The sequence below is a fragment of the Corvus kubaryi genome, unplaced genomic scaffold, assembly GCF_017639235.1.
Source record: "Corvus kubaryi isolate FWS band 111438036 unplaced genomic scaffold, C.kubaryi_AGA036_p1.0 37334, whole genome shotgun sequence".
In the NCBI taxonomy this organism is placed as follows: domain Eukaryota; kingdom Metazoa; phylum Chordata; class Aves; order Passeriformes; family Corvidae; genus Corvus; species Corvus kubaryi.
Window position 1 is genome coordinate 22677506 of NW_024581108.1, and position 14343 is coordinate 22691848.

General features: G+C 45.2%; 2 protein-coding genes across 4 annotated transcripts in view; one reads left to right on the forward strand and one right to left on the reverse strand.

Moving 5' to 3' along the window:
- The window catches only part of FGGY (FGGY carbohydrate kinase domain containing), a 282932-nt gene that overhangs the window by 15301 nt on the left and 253288 nt on the right, over positions 1-14343 (forward strand). For all 3 annotated transcript variants that reach the window (XM_042030819.1, XM_042030821.1, XM_042030825.1), the window contains exon 2: positions 13907-14042. The gene's annotated coding sequence lies outside the window, so the exon portion shown is untranslated. The remainder of the gene's footprint in view (positions 1-13906; positions 14043-14343) is intronic.
- JUN (Jun proto-oncogene, AP-1 transcription factor subunit) lies at positions 6641-8562 on the reverse strand. The gene has a single exon (XM_042030833.1). The coding sequence runs from the start codon at positions 8183-8185 to the stop codon at positions 7241-7243; it is 945 nt and encodes a 314-aa protein (XP_041886767.1). The 5' UTR covers positions 8186-8562; the 3' UTR covers positions 6641-7240.

Genomic DNA, 14343 nt, shown 5'->3' on the forward strand with positions numbered 1-14343 from the left:
TTCCTTCCTTCCTTCCTTCCTTCCTTCCTTCCTTCCTTCCTTCCTTCCTTCCTTCCTTCCTTCCTTCCTTCCTTCCTTCCTTCCTTCCTTCCTCCCTCCCTCCCTCCCTCCCTCCCTCCCTCCCTCCCTTCCACATCCCTCCTTCCCTCCCTCTCTCCCTTCCTTCCAAATTCCTTCCTTCCTTCTCCCTATTTCCCAACATAAAAAAATACTGTGATTTCAAATCATGTTTTCTGTCAAATATTTATCAGTGGCCTGATTTCCAAAACTGGGATATTCAGCGTCTTCAGGACTTGTGCTACTTTTTTGGTAAATGTCAGTATTTTGAGAAACAGCCATATTGGTCAACTTTATTGTTACTTCTCAAAAATTACACAGAGCCTAAACTGTCAGTAGTTGTGAAGTGTAGTGAACAGCACTTCCCTAAATATACTAAGCTGAGGTGGTTTTTGGAGTGCAGAAGTGGGAAATAAAATCCAGAAGTCTTTAACAATGCTGATGTATTAAAAGTACAGATACATCTGCCTAGAGAAAAGCTGCCTGCTTTTCCATAGGTCGTGCTCCTGAAAACTGGAAATTGTGCTGTACCAGAAAGATACTGGTTAGAAATCTCTGCTTCAAGGAGAAGGAACCTGCCACTAAATTCTGCTTACAATTCATCATTTAGGGAAAGAAATTTGATGTTAACTTTCCAGGGGTTGGCTTTGGTCACAAACCTTTTTGGAGACTAACTGCAAACTCCTGTACTGTCAGTTTTGAAGTCAGCTGTATTTACTGTATATTTTTACATAGTTTTTATGTAATTTTGCATATTAAAGCACTTTCTTAACTAGTTAAAATATATGTACTTATAAATACTTTATCTTGTTCAGTCAGGAAGCAGGGAGAACAGACAATCTGTATGATTGAGAGCAGAGCCAAACAAGAAAATAGGAGATGGATTTTGCCTGGAGAATTCAGGTTCTTTTTTTCCCCTTCAGGTATTTGGGTCAGACACTTGGTGATTATTAACATGATAAAGATCATATCTTGACTGGGGCCCTGAGACACCACTGGAGGGTTCATTCTAAGTCTTGTTTTTAATTACTTCTTGCAACGAGTTTTGCACAGTTAATATTTGGGGATAATATTTGGATAGGGAAAAAAAGGTGTACATTATGTATGGGCTGCAGCAGAGTGAAGCTTTGCATATGGAAATTTGTTCATCACTAACACGTGGTGGATGTTTTCAGAAATGTTCTGTGTAGTGAATGTCTCCTGATTCTAATCAGGTAATTGTTGCTCCTTGGTTTCATCCTATCTGACTGGAGGCTCCTAAGTCAAAAAAACCTGACTGCTGAGGCACAGGCAATTTAGTTCACCCAGATCACTTCAACCAGCAATTTGGTTTATCCAGATCATGCTCTGAAGGGGCCTGTGCTTTTCTGACAACCATAAGGAGAACCTGTGGTGCCTCTTACCCCAGCTTTGTTAGGTGTCAGAAGTTAAACTGAATAAATCCTGAGCTATATCTCCAAAGTGTTACGGATTTTTGTGTCTGATTTCTCAAGGTGAAAATAAAACAACCACCAGAGCTTGCAAGGTGTGTGCAGAAGGTCACAATTTTTGCTGCTGTTAAAAGTTCTAAAACTACTTTTGGACACAAATGAAAATGAACTTTTCATAGTTGCTTTGATTTGCAGTCACAGAAGGTCAGCAACTTTGAGAATCACATCACTTGAAATAGGTAGGCCCCAGTTTTGGTAGTGCTTGGCCATGCTTTTAAACCTACCAGTGATCCATTCAGTGGAGATTCAAAACTTCTTCAGTTTTCTGTTTTTAATACAGTGCTGTGTGAGAGAGAGGCTTTATGAGTTTGGATAGCAACCTGTATTGGATGATCCCTGTGTCGTGTGTGTTTTCATGATTTATCTGAGACAGAAAGGTGCAGTAACAGCAGCCATCCAAAAGCCATGCCAGCTAAATCATCACTGGGGAGGAGAATTCAGAAAAACAGCCATGGGCACTCAGTTTGAACTCTTTAGTGTCCTCTGAAATAACTGTGCTTATTCTATGACTAAAGTCATGCAGGATCTCCCTCCTCATTGCAGTGATTATTTTAAGAGTTCAGGAAAGTTGTTTAAATTTTTCTGGTTTTAGTACACTTGTATGGTAACAGGTTTCATCTGAAGTCTTTTTTGGCTACTACACCATCTAAGAAGAGGCTCCTGTTCCAGGCATCTGTGCAGCTGGTTCCAGGGCTGTTCGCTTTTGAGCTCCATCTGCTGGAATTCTATCCTGTTTCCCACATCTTTGGTGTTATTATGCTGCCAGGTCTCACAGGAATTGGTTTTAATTAAAAAGAGAATAAGGAATGAAATTCACAGTTCAGAGGAATTTTCAGTAAGTTGCTCGTCCTTCTGTTTAAGGATTCAACTTAAAGATTGCTTGGAGAAGACAAGACTCAAAATCAGAAAATAATTGTGAGACTGAGGAAAATAAATAATAAATTTTCCTCTGCTTTTGTTTACAGTTTCTAGGCATTTTATAAAGATTTGGATTAATCAGGTCAGTCATGACCTATCAAGTTCTGTATGAGATTTCAAAAACAGATTACTTGCTCATTTTTCTGAATTAGGTTTTTGTTTGGTTTTCCACTGATGTCTGTTGTTACTCTATAACTAAGAAAATTAGCAGTGTTTTCAATATTTAATTAACTTTTTAAAAAGCCATTCTTTCCCATTGTAACTGTGCTTCTAGTGTTTCAGATATTTAAGGACAGAAGGGACCATGATGAAAATCTAATTTGATTTTTGTAGTTCCATTGTTTCTTAACAAAAAAGTACTGCAAAGAATAATGTGCAGAATTGGAAAAGAGGGCCCTGCTGTGCAAAACCACTCTAAAAGTGTTTCAGTAGTCAGAGGCTTTCACGGTAAATTATATGATGACTTTCTACAAGTTTCCTTTGTAAGGAGCACATTCTCTGTTCAGAGGATACATTATCCTGTTCATGTCAACAGTAATAGATCTGTGTAGAATTAGGATGGCCACCAGCCCTTGGGTGCAGACTCTGGTGTTGACAGTGCATGTGATTCCAAGGAACAAGCACTTCTCTGGAAGAACTACCTTCCTAAAAAGCAAACCATCTGCATTTTGAAGTTTCCTTTTCTCTACTTGTAAGGCTAATACCACCTTCCTTCCCCGGTCCCTCAGCTAATGCCAGATGTTCCTAAGGTATATTCTGTTTCATAATGGGTTTGTGTATATAGTAATTTCAAATATTTCCTTGAGTCCATCTGCCTGTTAGCAATAGTCGGTGTTCACGCATGATGTTTGCAACTTTTATTTTCTACACAGCCAACTTTGCCTGAACTGGTTTTAGTTCTTGATGTGGGTAACTCCATGTTGTTATACAGGAGTCTTGGGAATAAGGGGAGGGAAGAAGAGGTGGAGAACAGAGAAAGTGCTAGGCTTGATTTTAAAGATAAGTGGATTTTTTTCAGTTCTGCCTTGTGCTTCTCCTGGACATGGCACAGCCCACGCCATGGTGCTCTCCAGCGGTGCCTGAGCTTGTTCCAGCCTGAGCTGCTTTTCAGAAAGTAATTATTGTAATGGATTTCTTAGACTTCTGCATGGGACAGAACTGTCAGCCATTTTTCACATAGACTGGGGGGATATTTTCTGGATTTCCTGACAGCTTCCTATAAAATAGAGATAGCTAAGGAATCTCTGGTCATTAGACTTCATTGTTAAATGGGTATGTGCTGCCTTAGGCTGGTATTTAAAGTCCTCTGTTTTGAGGTTGGTATTTTTTAGACCTTCAGATACATGGGGGTCTGTACAAACTTCCACTGCGTTCTGAGGCTGAAAGTGGCTGGTGACTCTAACTCTGTGCCATTGGAGAATAAATTAAATTGTTACTGTTCTTCCCAAAATGAAAAGTACTTTGGATTTAAAATTATTCAGTGAACAATGATGGTCAAACCCCTCTTTGTAGCTCACTTCTGTTCATGGAGATGGAAGTGTGAGGCTTCTATTGGTTTCAATAGAGACCCAAATTGTAATTAATATTCCTGTGTCCCAAACATGTTTTTCTGATTAGAGACTCTTTGCCCAGGCATTTCTGTGTAGCCTGCCCTGTTTGAAACCCTGCCTTTTTCTGACTTCACTTCCTGAATCCGTTGACAACACTCACAGCCAAACAAAATACATGTTCACAATGCTGTTATTTGCAAAATATTCCCTTGTGAGTACAGCTGGGGCAACAAAAAGAGTTTCTCTCTGAATCTCAGAGAGAACTGACTATTCCTTGTAGAAGTAAGGCCCATAGTGCATTTGGCAATTTTAGTCTTGGCAGTTAAGTAAGTGTTAAAACTTTGCATTTCACCACATACAAGCGCATGCACGTCTTTCATTACCCTTGTGTGTATTGATCACACAGTGATCTACTAAGAAATATACTGAGAGTGCTTAATTTTAATCTAGGCCGAGGTGGACCAGATAGCAACAGGCTCCTGGCCCACCACATTGTTTACAAAACAGATGGAGGTGGAAAGACTATAAACTTACTTTGCCCTCTTTTAGGCCTAATCCTCAAATGTGATGAGGGACCAATGAAAAGGTTCATCTTGAAGTGCTCTTCATCTCCTTGTGAAGCTGCCTAACTGGTGCTAAACCCCACCTTGCTTGGTAGATTCTATGACTGGACATCAATGAAATATTGATGTGACAGGAACAACCCATCACATGGTGCCCACTGACCCAGCAGTGCCATTGCTGAGGAACTCTTTCACCCATGCCACAGAATGTCACCCTGAGAGAAAACACACAACTGCACTGCTGAATGTCTGTGTGTGCACATGAGGCTAGGGTGGAGCAGACTGTCACTCAGCTGTGTTTAATTAACATAGTATTTTATATAATGTATTTATTTTTTACGTAATTAGGTGATTAAGCAGAATGCTTGCTAGTAACATTTCTTCCATATCCCAGCGCTGCTGAGAGTTAAACATGCACCTTTGCAGGTAATTAATCTCCTTGCCCTGCTTATTTTGCTAGTTGGCACTTGCTAAATCCCTGTAAAACCACACCCAGCAGAGCTGTGTATTATCCCTCTGCTGTCTATTCCTACATATGGTCAAAATCAACTTACCTTCCGGGTTGCTGACATCAGCAAAATGTACTCTTGGCAAACTTGGGAATCCTCCTAGTAACCCTTTGTTTGGTTGGTGTTGTTACAGTTGTATTCCTCTGACAGCAGCAAACACCCTCCAAACGGTGCCTACCTTGACCCACGCTTGGGATGTGGAAGGACACTACCAAATTAGCATATTTTAAACATTAAAATAACCCCTTGTGTGATAAAATGTGTATAATGGGGTGAGGGGGGGAAAGTTAGAGGAAGATACTTCCCTGCTTCCGGTAAGGAACTGACCCATAGTAGTTGCAAGTTTCAGAGTATAATTTTGGTAACAGTAAAGATGTGTATGTATAAATATATATACATATAAAAAACTATCTAGTCATTTTGTGAAGTGACCTTAACCAACACTATCACTTCAATTAAAATTAGGGTTATTCTAATTTAAGGAAAAAAAGACTTTAAAACTGCCTGGTTGAGAATAATAATTTTCTAGTATATTTTCTGGCAGTCTTCTGATATCTATTTTCCCTTAGCTGTTCGGCTCCAAACAGCAAACAGGAAAATATCTGGTCTCCTTCAAATAGGTTTATTAAACAAAATCGATTGGGTACAGTGTTTAAAATCCTGGTAATAAAGCTGTTTCCCACCCCCACTCAAGTAAAGTAGCATGTTTCTAAGATACACCTGTATATTATCATTGTACTAAAAATCAGGATTATTTTGTAAAAAATACCTGGGACTTGCCTGAGAAGTTGCTATTTTCAGCAAATTGCTGGAAACAAGCAACAGGAGTTGCTGTTTTTCAACAAGCTGCTATTTTCATTTCCCACTAGGTTCAGTTTTCCCAGCTTTTCTATTGCCAAGAAGGTTAGAACCCAGAGTAACACCCAAAAGGGAAAGGATTTAGAGACAGGGAAAGGGTTATAAAATTATTTTACTGTTGACAGCAGCATTATCATAAATATTAACAGACAAGAATCACCTCCTACCTGAGAAAACATAGGGATAAAGGTGAATATTTTTATTTTTGAAGCCTACAGCCTATTTTTTTTTAATACAACCACCTGCCTTATCTTCTTGAGGGCATTAATTTAATAAAAAGCATGTCAGATCAAGTAGCCAGTTGCTCCAGTTATGGAACAATTTCATTCCCTGCCTTTCCACCCCTCCACAACCCTGCCTGAAGTCAGATGTCTAAACTGGGCCCCAAGAATGCAGCAGGCAAGGCAGGCAGGCTGCAGCTGGGAAATACAACTTCAGGACAACCCCAAAAGTTGTATGAGTTTAGTGGCCATGACCTGGCTTCTCCCTCCCCTCCTCACACCTTTTCCAGGACATATCTGGAGTTATAGAGTAAGTTCAGCATAATCCCTACCCTTCAGGGTGCAGCTCAAAGGGCATTTTCCCAACTCAGGTACTAGCCAAAAAAAAAAAAAAGTGTGAGGGGAAAATACATTTTAATTATTTTATTTTTCTTAAATATAATAGAACCTTCTAGAATTTTTTCCAGAAACAGAAACATTAAAAAATTATACTTTATTACAAATGGTAAACTCAGAGTGCTAAAAAAAAGCCTCTTATTTACAAACAATACTGGGCAGTGCCCAAATAAACAACATAAAAATAACTTACAAAGTCATGAAGTAGTTTATTGACATTAATCAACTTTCATAAAATAAAATAAAAAAGATATGTACATACACGATTTACTTGAAGGCAGGCAGAACAGTTCTTTTTTTGTTTATCAGCCTCCCACAAACCTCCCTCCCACTTTTTTTTTTTTTCTTAAGGAATACTACATAAAGCAATCTACAGTTTCTGTTGCAGTTTAACCTTTAATACTGAATGATCATCGAATGTTAGGTCCATGCAGGTCTTGGTCAATGTTAAACGAAGATCTGACATCTCATCCGAGCAGGAACAGCACTTCCCGGAGCAGCGCTGGCCGCTGCACTCCCGGCTCCAGCTGAAGGCTTTGCCAGTCTTTCCACACATGCGCTTTGCGGAGCACAGGCAGGACTCAGCCTCTCAGCTTTTGCCATTAGCTTTATGCCTCTGCCACTTTGGATTTTTCCCGTTTAGCTGTACCACAACACAGTTCTCGCTGAAGAGTCTCTTCAAAACGTCTGCAACTGCTGTGTGAGCATGAGCTGGCACCCGCTGTTGACGTGGTTCATGACCTTCTGCTTAAGCTGTGCAACCTGTTCTCTGAGCATGTTGGCAGTTGATGCCAGCTCTGAGTTCTGGGCTTTCAAAGTTTTCACTTTTTCTTCCAACCGAGCAATCCTTTCCAACTTCCTTTTCCGGCATTTGGACGCCGCGATTCTGTTCCTCATGCGCTTTCTCTCGGCTTTGATTCTCTCCTGTGACTCCATGTCAATGGGGGACAGGGGAGGAGTTTCCCCCGGCATTTCAGGTACAGTCTGCGGCTCCTCTTTCAGAGCCTGGAGCCGGGGATGCTGCACGGGCATCTGGGGGTTTATGTGATGCTGGGGCGCGTATCCCATGCTGTTGGTGTTGTAGTTGGGCGCGGAGCTGAGCGCGTTGGGGTTGAAGTTGCTGAGGTTGGCGTACACCGGGGGCTCGCTGTGCAAACTGGTGTTGAAGCTGGTGCTGCCGGCCATGGAGGACACAGGTGCCATCCCGCTGGTGACAGGCTGGGCGGCCGAGGTGACGCTGGGCAGCGTGTTCTGGTTGTGCAGCTCGGCCAAAGCTCTCACGAAGCCCTCCGCGAACCCCTCCTGTTCGTCGGTGACATTCTTGGGGCACAGGAACTGCGTCGGGGTCGGCGTGGTGGTGATCAGCCCGTTGCTGGACTGGATGATGAGCCGCTCCAGCTCGGGCGAGGCCAGTTTGAGGAGCCCCACGTCGGGCGAGGTGAGGATGTCGGCGTTCTTGTTCCTCAGGTGCGGCTTCAGGTTGCTGGAGGGGTCGGACAGGTTCAGCGTCATGTTTTGCTTCAGCACCTTGGCGTTATTGTATCCGTACCCGCCGCTCTCCGGCGGCGCGAAGCCGGCGCTCAGCGCATCCTCGTAGAAAGTAGGCTCCATCTTTGCACTCATAGAACACAGTCCGGGAAGGGGAAGCTGCCCGGCCGCCGCTCAGCTCCCCGCGGGCACCCCGACCCTCCCGGGGAAGGGGAACGCGGAACCGAGGAAGGAGAAACGCGGAGCCTTACTGGATCGCTGCTGCTGCTGCCGCCGCCGCCGCGCTGAGAGCCCGCCCGGCCTGGCGGGGCGCCTCGCCGCCCTCCTCCTCCTTCTGCCGGTGGTGCCGGGACGCCGCTCCGCCGTCACAAGTACTTTCCCTGCCCGGCTCCGCGCTATTCCCGCTCCACCGTCCCAGCGCCCGCACTCAGTCGCGCTCGTTCGCTCCCGCCCGCCCCGCGCTCTGCGCCCGCTCCCGCCGTGCAGCCCTTCACTTATCAGCGGCCGCGAGCCCGCTAAAAATAGCGCATGATGTCACCCCGCGCGCTCCCCATTGGCTGCCACCGCCCCGTCCCCGGGGGGGCGGGGCCAGGGCCCGGCGCGCGGACCCGGCCCGGGTCGCCATGGCCACCCCCCCTCAGAAGCTTCTTGAGCGCGCGGGGCCTTGTGGGATGACGTAATGCCGGGGGGGCACGCGCGGGGCAGTGTGGGCTGACGTCTTTGTTTTTGAAATATCTGGTTACCGCGTCCCGCGCGCGCGGGGTTGGCTGGCGGGGCCGCCCGGGCGCCTCCTCAGCGGGCGCCGAACCAACGGCGGCGGCCCCGCGCTCGGCCCCGGCCCCGGCCCGCCGTCCGCCGCCGCTCCCGGTGTGTTTGTGCCTTCGTTTCTGTGTTTGTTCGTTTGCTTGGCGGCCGGTGCGTCCGCCGGCTTTCGGGCTGCGGTGTTTCCCCCCTGCTTCGCCGCTCCTCCCTCCCCCGGCGGTGGTTCGGCCCTTCAGGTGGCGCTCCCGGGGAGCCCCACGTGGTTTCCCCGTCCCGCCGCCCCCGCGGCTTCCAGGCAGCGCCGGGGGTGGCACCGCCGCGGGCGCCCCGCGCTCCCCGCCCCGGGCTGAGCCCCCGTGGGGCCTGTGCCGTCCCCGCTCGCCCGCCCAGCCCTGCGGGAGCCGCGGGTTTCGGCCGCGGGCGTTCGCGTACGCCCCCGCACCTCCGCCCCCCGGCACGGCTTTGCCTTCACAGAGACCCGGGACGTCAATTCCCGGCCTCAGGAATAATAACCAGGAGAATACAGAGGGGAAGTAAAACCCGACAGGAGAAAGCCGGGTTGCGGATGGGGTTCTCTGAACTTGTCCTTCACGGGGAGGGGACAGCGACGGCCTAATTTTAGACAGTGCCCTAGTATTGCTGTGGAATACCTCCAGGTTAGTCTGGAGGGAAAATAAGGGCTAGAGCCGAAGGATCGGGGTGGAGGAGAAAAGTCTGTGCTGGCATGTTCCCCTCGGAGCAACAGATGGGAGCTGTCTGGTCCGCTGGAGCTGCTCGGTGCGAGCGGCGTTCCAGGGCAGAGCGCTGATAAAAGGGATTCGTTTTTCTTACCTTGCCCCGCACACACCCTTCTCTCGGGGTGGTGGGGATTTGAGAATGCTGAGTGGCAGCTACCTCTGGAATAAAGTGCAGCAGGTATTTGAGGACAGACGGTGACAATACGGCGTGGCACAGGGACTGCAGGGCTGTACTTCTGTGTTTGATTGCCGGCAGTGCAACAAGTGCTCCGTATGCTTCCAACATGAAGCTGTTACCTGCTGTTCAGCTTTTTGTCACTGCAGAACTTGGTCTGTCAGGTTCAATCCCTTCTCACAATATGTGAAGCTGACAAACTTAGGTCCAGTTTTGAAAAAACACTTTCAAATTCTCCAGTGCTGTTTTTTTCTGGATATAATGACATAATTACCAGTTACTGTATAGGAAGGAGCAATGAGGCCAGCAGAACATCAGCAGCTGTGAAAGAAAAGTGAAGGTCCAGCTCCCCTCTTTGAAGTTGTTGGAGTTTTTTTCTTCTGCGTTTTTCCTGGTGTTCCAACCTGGCCCTGTTTGGCCACACGGTGGGCACTGGTGTTAACTGGAATGATGGAAATTATACATGCAGTGTTTGTGTTAACGCTCTGTGGCACAAAATACAAAGTTTGGAATGGATGTGGGGGCTTGCTGTGTGCTGCTGGTGTCCTCGCAGCATCTCTCTGGGTTGCAGGTAACTCAGACTTCAGCTGCAGAAACAGTTCAGCCAAACAGCACTAAGTTACTGCACATGCATAAGATCTCTGAAATTCATTAGTGCAGTGAGTGCTCAAAGCAGTTGCTCAATCTTTTTAATCTTTACATGCAAGATAAATAGAGACCAGTGACTGACTCTTCTGGCACCAGAGCCAAGGGGCACCAAGTGAAACTAGCAGGTTCAGGATAAACCAGAGAAATGTCTTCACAGAACTGTGGTTCAGCGGTGGAACTCTCAGGCAAGGGTGGGCTGAAGGATTTTAACGTGACTGGATGAATTCACAGAAGAGAAATCACCTAAGGTCTGTGAATCCCAGAACATTTACACTGGCTCTGGAAATCCCAGAGCTGCAAATGACTTGTGCCTGGGGGGGCATCCCTGGTTTCGTGTGCCTCCCTAGGGATCCACTCCTGGCTCTTGTCAGAGATGGGTATCTCGTCGGACCTGATGTGGCGGTCCTTGATGTGTTACAATTCCCGGAGATAGCCCATAAATGATCTTCTCTGTGTCACCCCGCAGTTTTTGTGTTTATAAAGGGCAAGGAAGAAATTCTGGAGAAATGCAAGACTTGAATTCTAAGTCGTTTATTGTGTGGAGGTTTTTATTTTGAAATAAAATATTTTAAATATTTCCAAATAAAGCTAAAAACGGGAGGTGGTTTGTGGTACATAGGAAGCCATGCAATTAATTTGCTGTATAGACAAATACTACTAATAAAATTTATTCTGATTAACTTCATGTATTTAATTGGTTAAGAGTTTAGTTGTTTTGTTTTATCTTTCGGGGTTTTCTTCTGCATGTTTCTTTTGTCCTAGAAAGCAAAGTTCAGACTACGAGGAACATGCTCAGTGTAGTTTAAACCACTCTATTTATTACAGATTTGAAAAACTGCCTTTAGAGCCCACTGATATCAATGCAAGGTTTTGATTAACTTCAGTGAGGGTTAGATTGGGCTGGAGGGATTAATTTAATTTTTTTTCCCCTCCACCCATTTCAGTTCTGTACTTCCTTCCTCTTGCAGAGGCGGAGTTTCAGGAGTAGACATTCCAGTTTGCTGGAGACGTGTTGGAGCTGAGGCCCTGTAGCTGTGGGGGACACTCATTATGTTAATTGCTGCTCACTGGGGGTTATTTGGTCCAGGCTGCAATAGAGTCAAGCTGCTTGTGAAGAGCAGGAGAGCTCTGAAATCAAAGGCAAGAGCTCTTGGCTGCTCCCAGAGGATTTTCTGCCTAATATGGGACCTTAGGGAGGGCTTGGCTGAGATTTCAGTCCCAGGTTCAGCAACTGAGACCTTCAGAGTAGAGCAGATCCAGAAGTGGGACTGATGGATAATGATCCTTTGTGGCCATTAGCCTAGGAGCTGGGAATTCTGGTGGCTATGCCCTGATTTATTAAACACCTATTAATTCAGGACTTTTATTCCCCCTTTCCTGACGTCCTTAAGTAAATATTCCTTTAGTAGGATGAAGGAACACTTCCTGACCCAGGTACAAACCATAGCCATTTACATGGCTCAATAAACAAACTTGTGGGTAGGAATTGCCAATCCCTGCCCTGTATTGCTGAGAGGCCGATGCGTTAGGCAGCAGTAATGCAGATTTTGATTTATAAACTTCTCTAATCAATCAATAGAAGCCTGAGTGAGGCAATCAGATAATCTGAATAATTAAATGGCTTTTCAGGGACAAATTAAAATTTCTTATACACACCACATCCGTCTAAATTATATTTGGTGTCCAGGAATAAATGGGTTTGTTTTTTTTGTTTCACTCCTGTATCTCAAATGCTTTTGGCTTATTTCGAAATCATTTGGGGAAAAAAAAAAGGAAAGAAAAAAGGATACATAGCAGTTCCTGATTTTTTTATGTTGGAAACAGTGCTTGCAGAAAAAAAATTCTTTTTTCCGTATAGTTTTTCTTCTATTAGAGATATATACATTACATGTATATTAAATATTTAAACATACAATTTTCTTTCGATATGTTAGACTATTTTGCTTTTTCTTGTTCTCAGAGAAGTTTCCATAACATTTTTATTGTATAGAAAATTATTATATAGATTGTCTTTTTTTTTAAAAACACTTCATGCTTTCAAAACGTGATCTCCTTCTTTACCTCTTAAAGTGAATAAAACTGGGAATTACTGTATCTTCTCACACTGCTTTCTGCTTGCCTAAGGAGTTACTATAGACCAGATTTCTCCAACTGGGGGAGACAAGAGTTAGAAGGAACAAGTATTTTTCTCTTATTTACTCCATCAAAGCATAGTAAAAGAAGGTGCGAGTGAGAGGGTACGAGGAACAGAGTTTCCTCAGGCCAAGTGGAAGTAAAATAATTCCCAGATTCTGCTGGTCCCAGTTCCTTCCTGGTTCCTCAGGGTGTGTTTGCGTCGTCAGTTCAAGTGGGTCCAAGTCTGCAGCACAGCAGAGGTGTGGCAGAGCTGCCACCTCATCCACCCCCGGCTTCCGTGGCCTCTCCTCCTGCTCTTTGCTCCCAGTAGGACTCCTGTGGCCAGGTGGAGATCCAGGAACTGAGTCTGGAATAAAAATAAATCCCTACATTTGGGGACACAAGGGAAAGGTGGGAATGCATAGGCTGGGGGAAGAGTGGGACTCACAACTTGACATGAAGGACTCGGGAACCAAAACTCTGAAAAAACCCAGCCGGTCTTGAGCGAGTTCTTCATTTTGCACATGAAAAATGCTCCTCAGAACCACAGGCACTTGTAAATGAGTATCGTGTCCATCTCCTCCACCCTCCATTAGTCATCGCATAACCAAGCCATACGCACTTAGTCCTTTTCATCTTTCTTCTTGTCAAGCCCTTTAGCCTGTCCCCCTCACCTACTCATCCCACCAATCATTTTAATTAATCTCTGAATTTCTTTGAAACTAATAGTTTGTGGAATGGGGGAAAATGAGTAGGTTAGAGAGACAAGATTGTGAATGATGGAGGTGGGGCAAAGTTAGGAGGCTTTGCAAGACCTGTTGGGTTACCTCTGGGGCAGGACAGCAGTGCTGTAAAAACACAGAATGGCTGCAGAAGTGAGGGAAGAACCACTAAAAACGTTTTTCATTTTCTTAAGAATGCTGCCTGAGCAATTCAAACCCTGGATGTTTACGTGCAGCAATATCTGAATGAAAGGTGTGATAGGATTGTCTCTAAAGTGGATGGGATGACCTCTTCACTCAATAGTTACATTAAATTTCTCACTGTTGTGCTTCCTATTCCCAGCTGGCTTTATAGAGGATTTCAGTGCTCACTGCAAGTGCTCAGAAATACATTTTCAAATAAGTAATGAACTTTATAATTTTTTATTCTAACACTTGTATGTATTTTTACAAAACCCTGAGCAAGTAGAAGTTAACTACCTTGTCTTATTTTCTGTATACCCAAAAGAACCCTGGGGCCTTGCTTCCTGTGCTTTTTAGAATTCTGGAATGGCTGGGGTTGGAAGGGAACTTAAAGATCATCTCCCAACCCCCTTGCCCTGGGCAGGGACACCTTGCTGTAGGAGGATGTTTGGGATGTTACAAATCTAAATGTCACACCAATAATGTCTCTGTGCTCATTATTTCTATACCACAGCTTAGCTGGTGCTCCGGGAAATAGAGAATTGGGCAGAGTTCCCATCGTGTGGAGCTTGCAGTCGGAAAAATCCTCTACACACCAAGAAGGCTGGCAGAGTAGCAGTTGATCCACAGCGGGAGCCCAGAGAGAGAAGGTAAGCAGGAGAGGAGGCACTGGAGGACGGGTGGCATATGGGAAGCAGACGGCTCTGCTTGGCATTGGGAGCTGGCAGCAGGAAAAATGTACCATACAAATAGAAGCATATTGATGCTGAGTGCCGGGGAAGCAGGTGAACGCCTTTGAAAAGATATTTATTGTGTTCAGGGGGAAAGATCCTGCTGGAAGCGTGCATTTGTTCCCATGTTACTGAGGTGGGGTTTCACTGTGGAGAACTGAAGTTAGCTTTGTGGTCTTTGGGTATTTCAATAAACAGACAGCAGTGTCAACAAAATGGG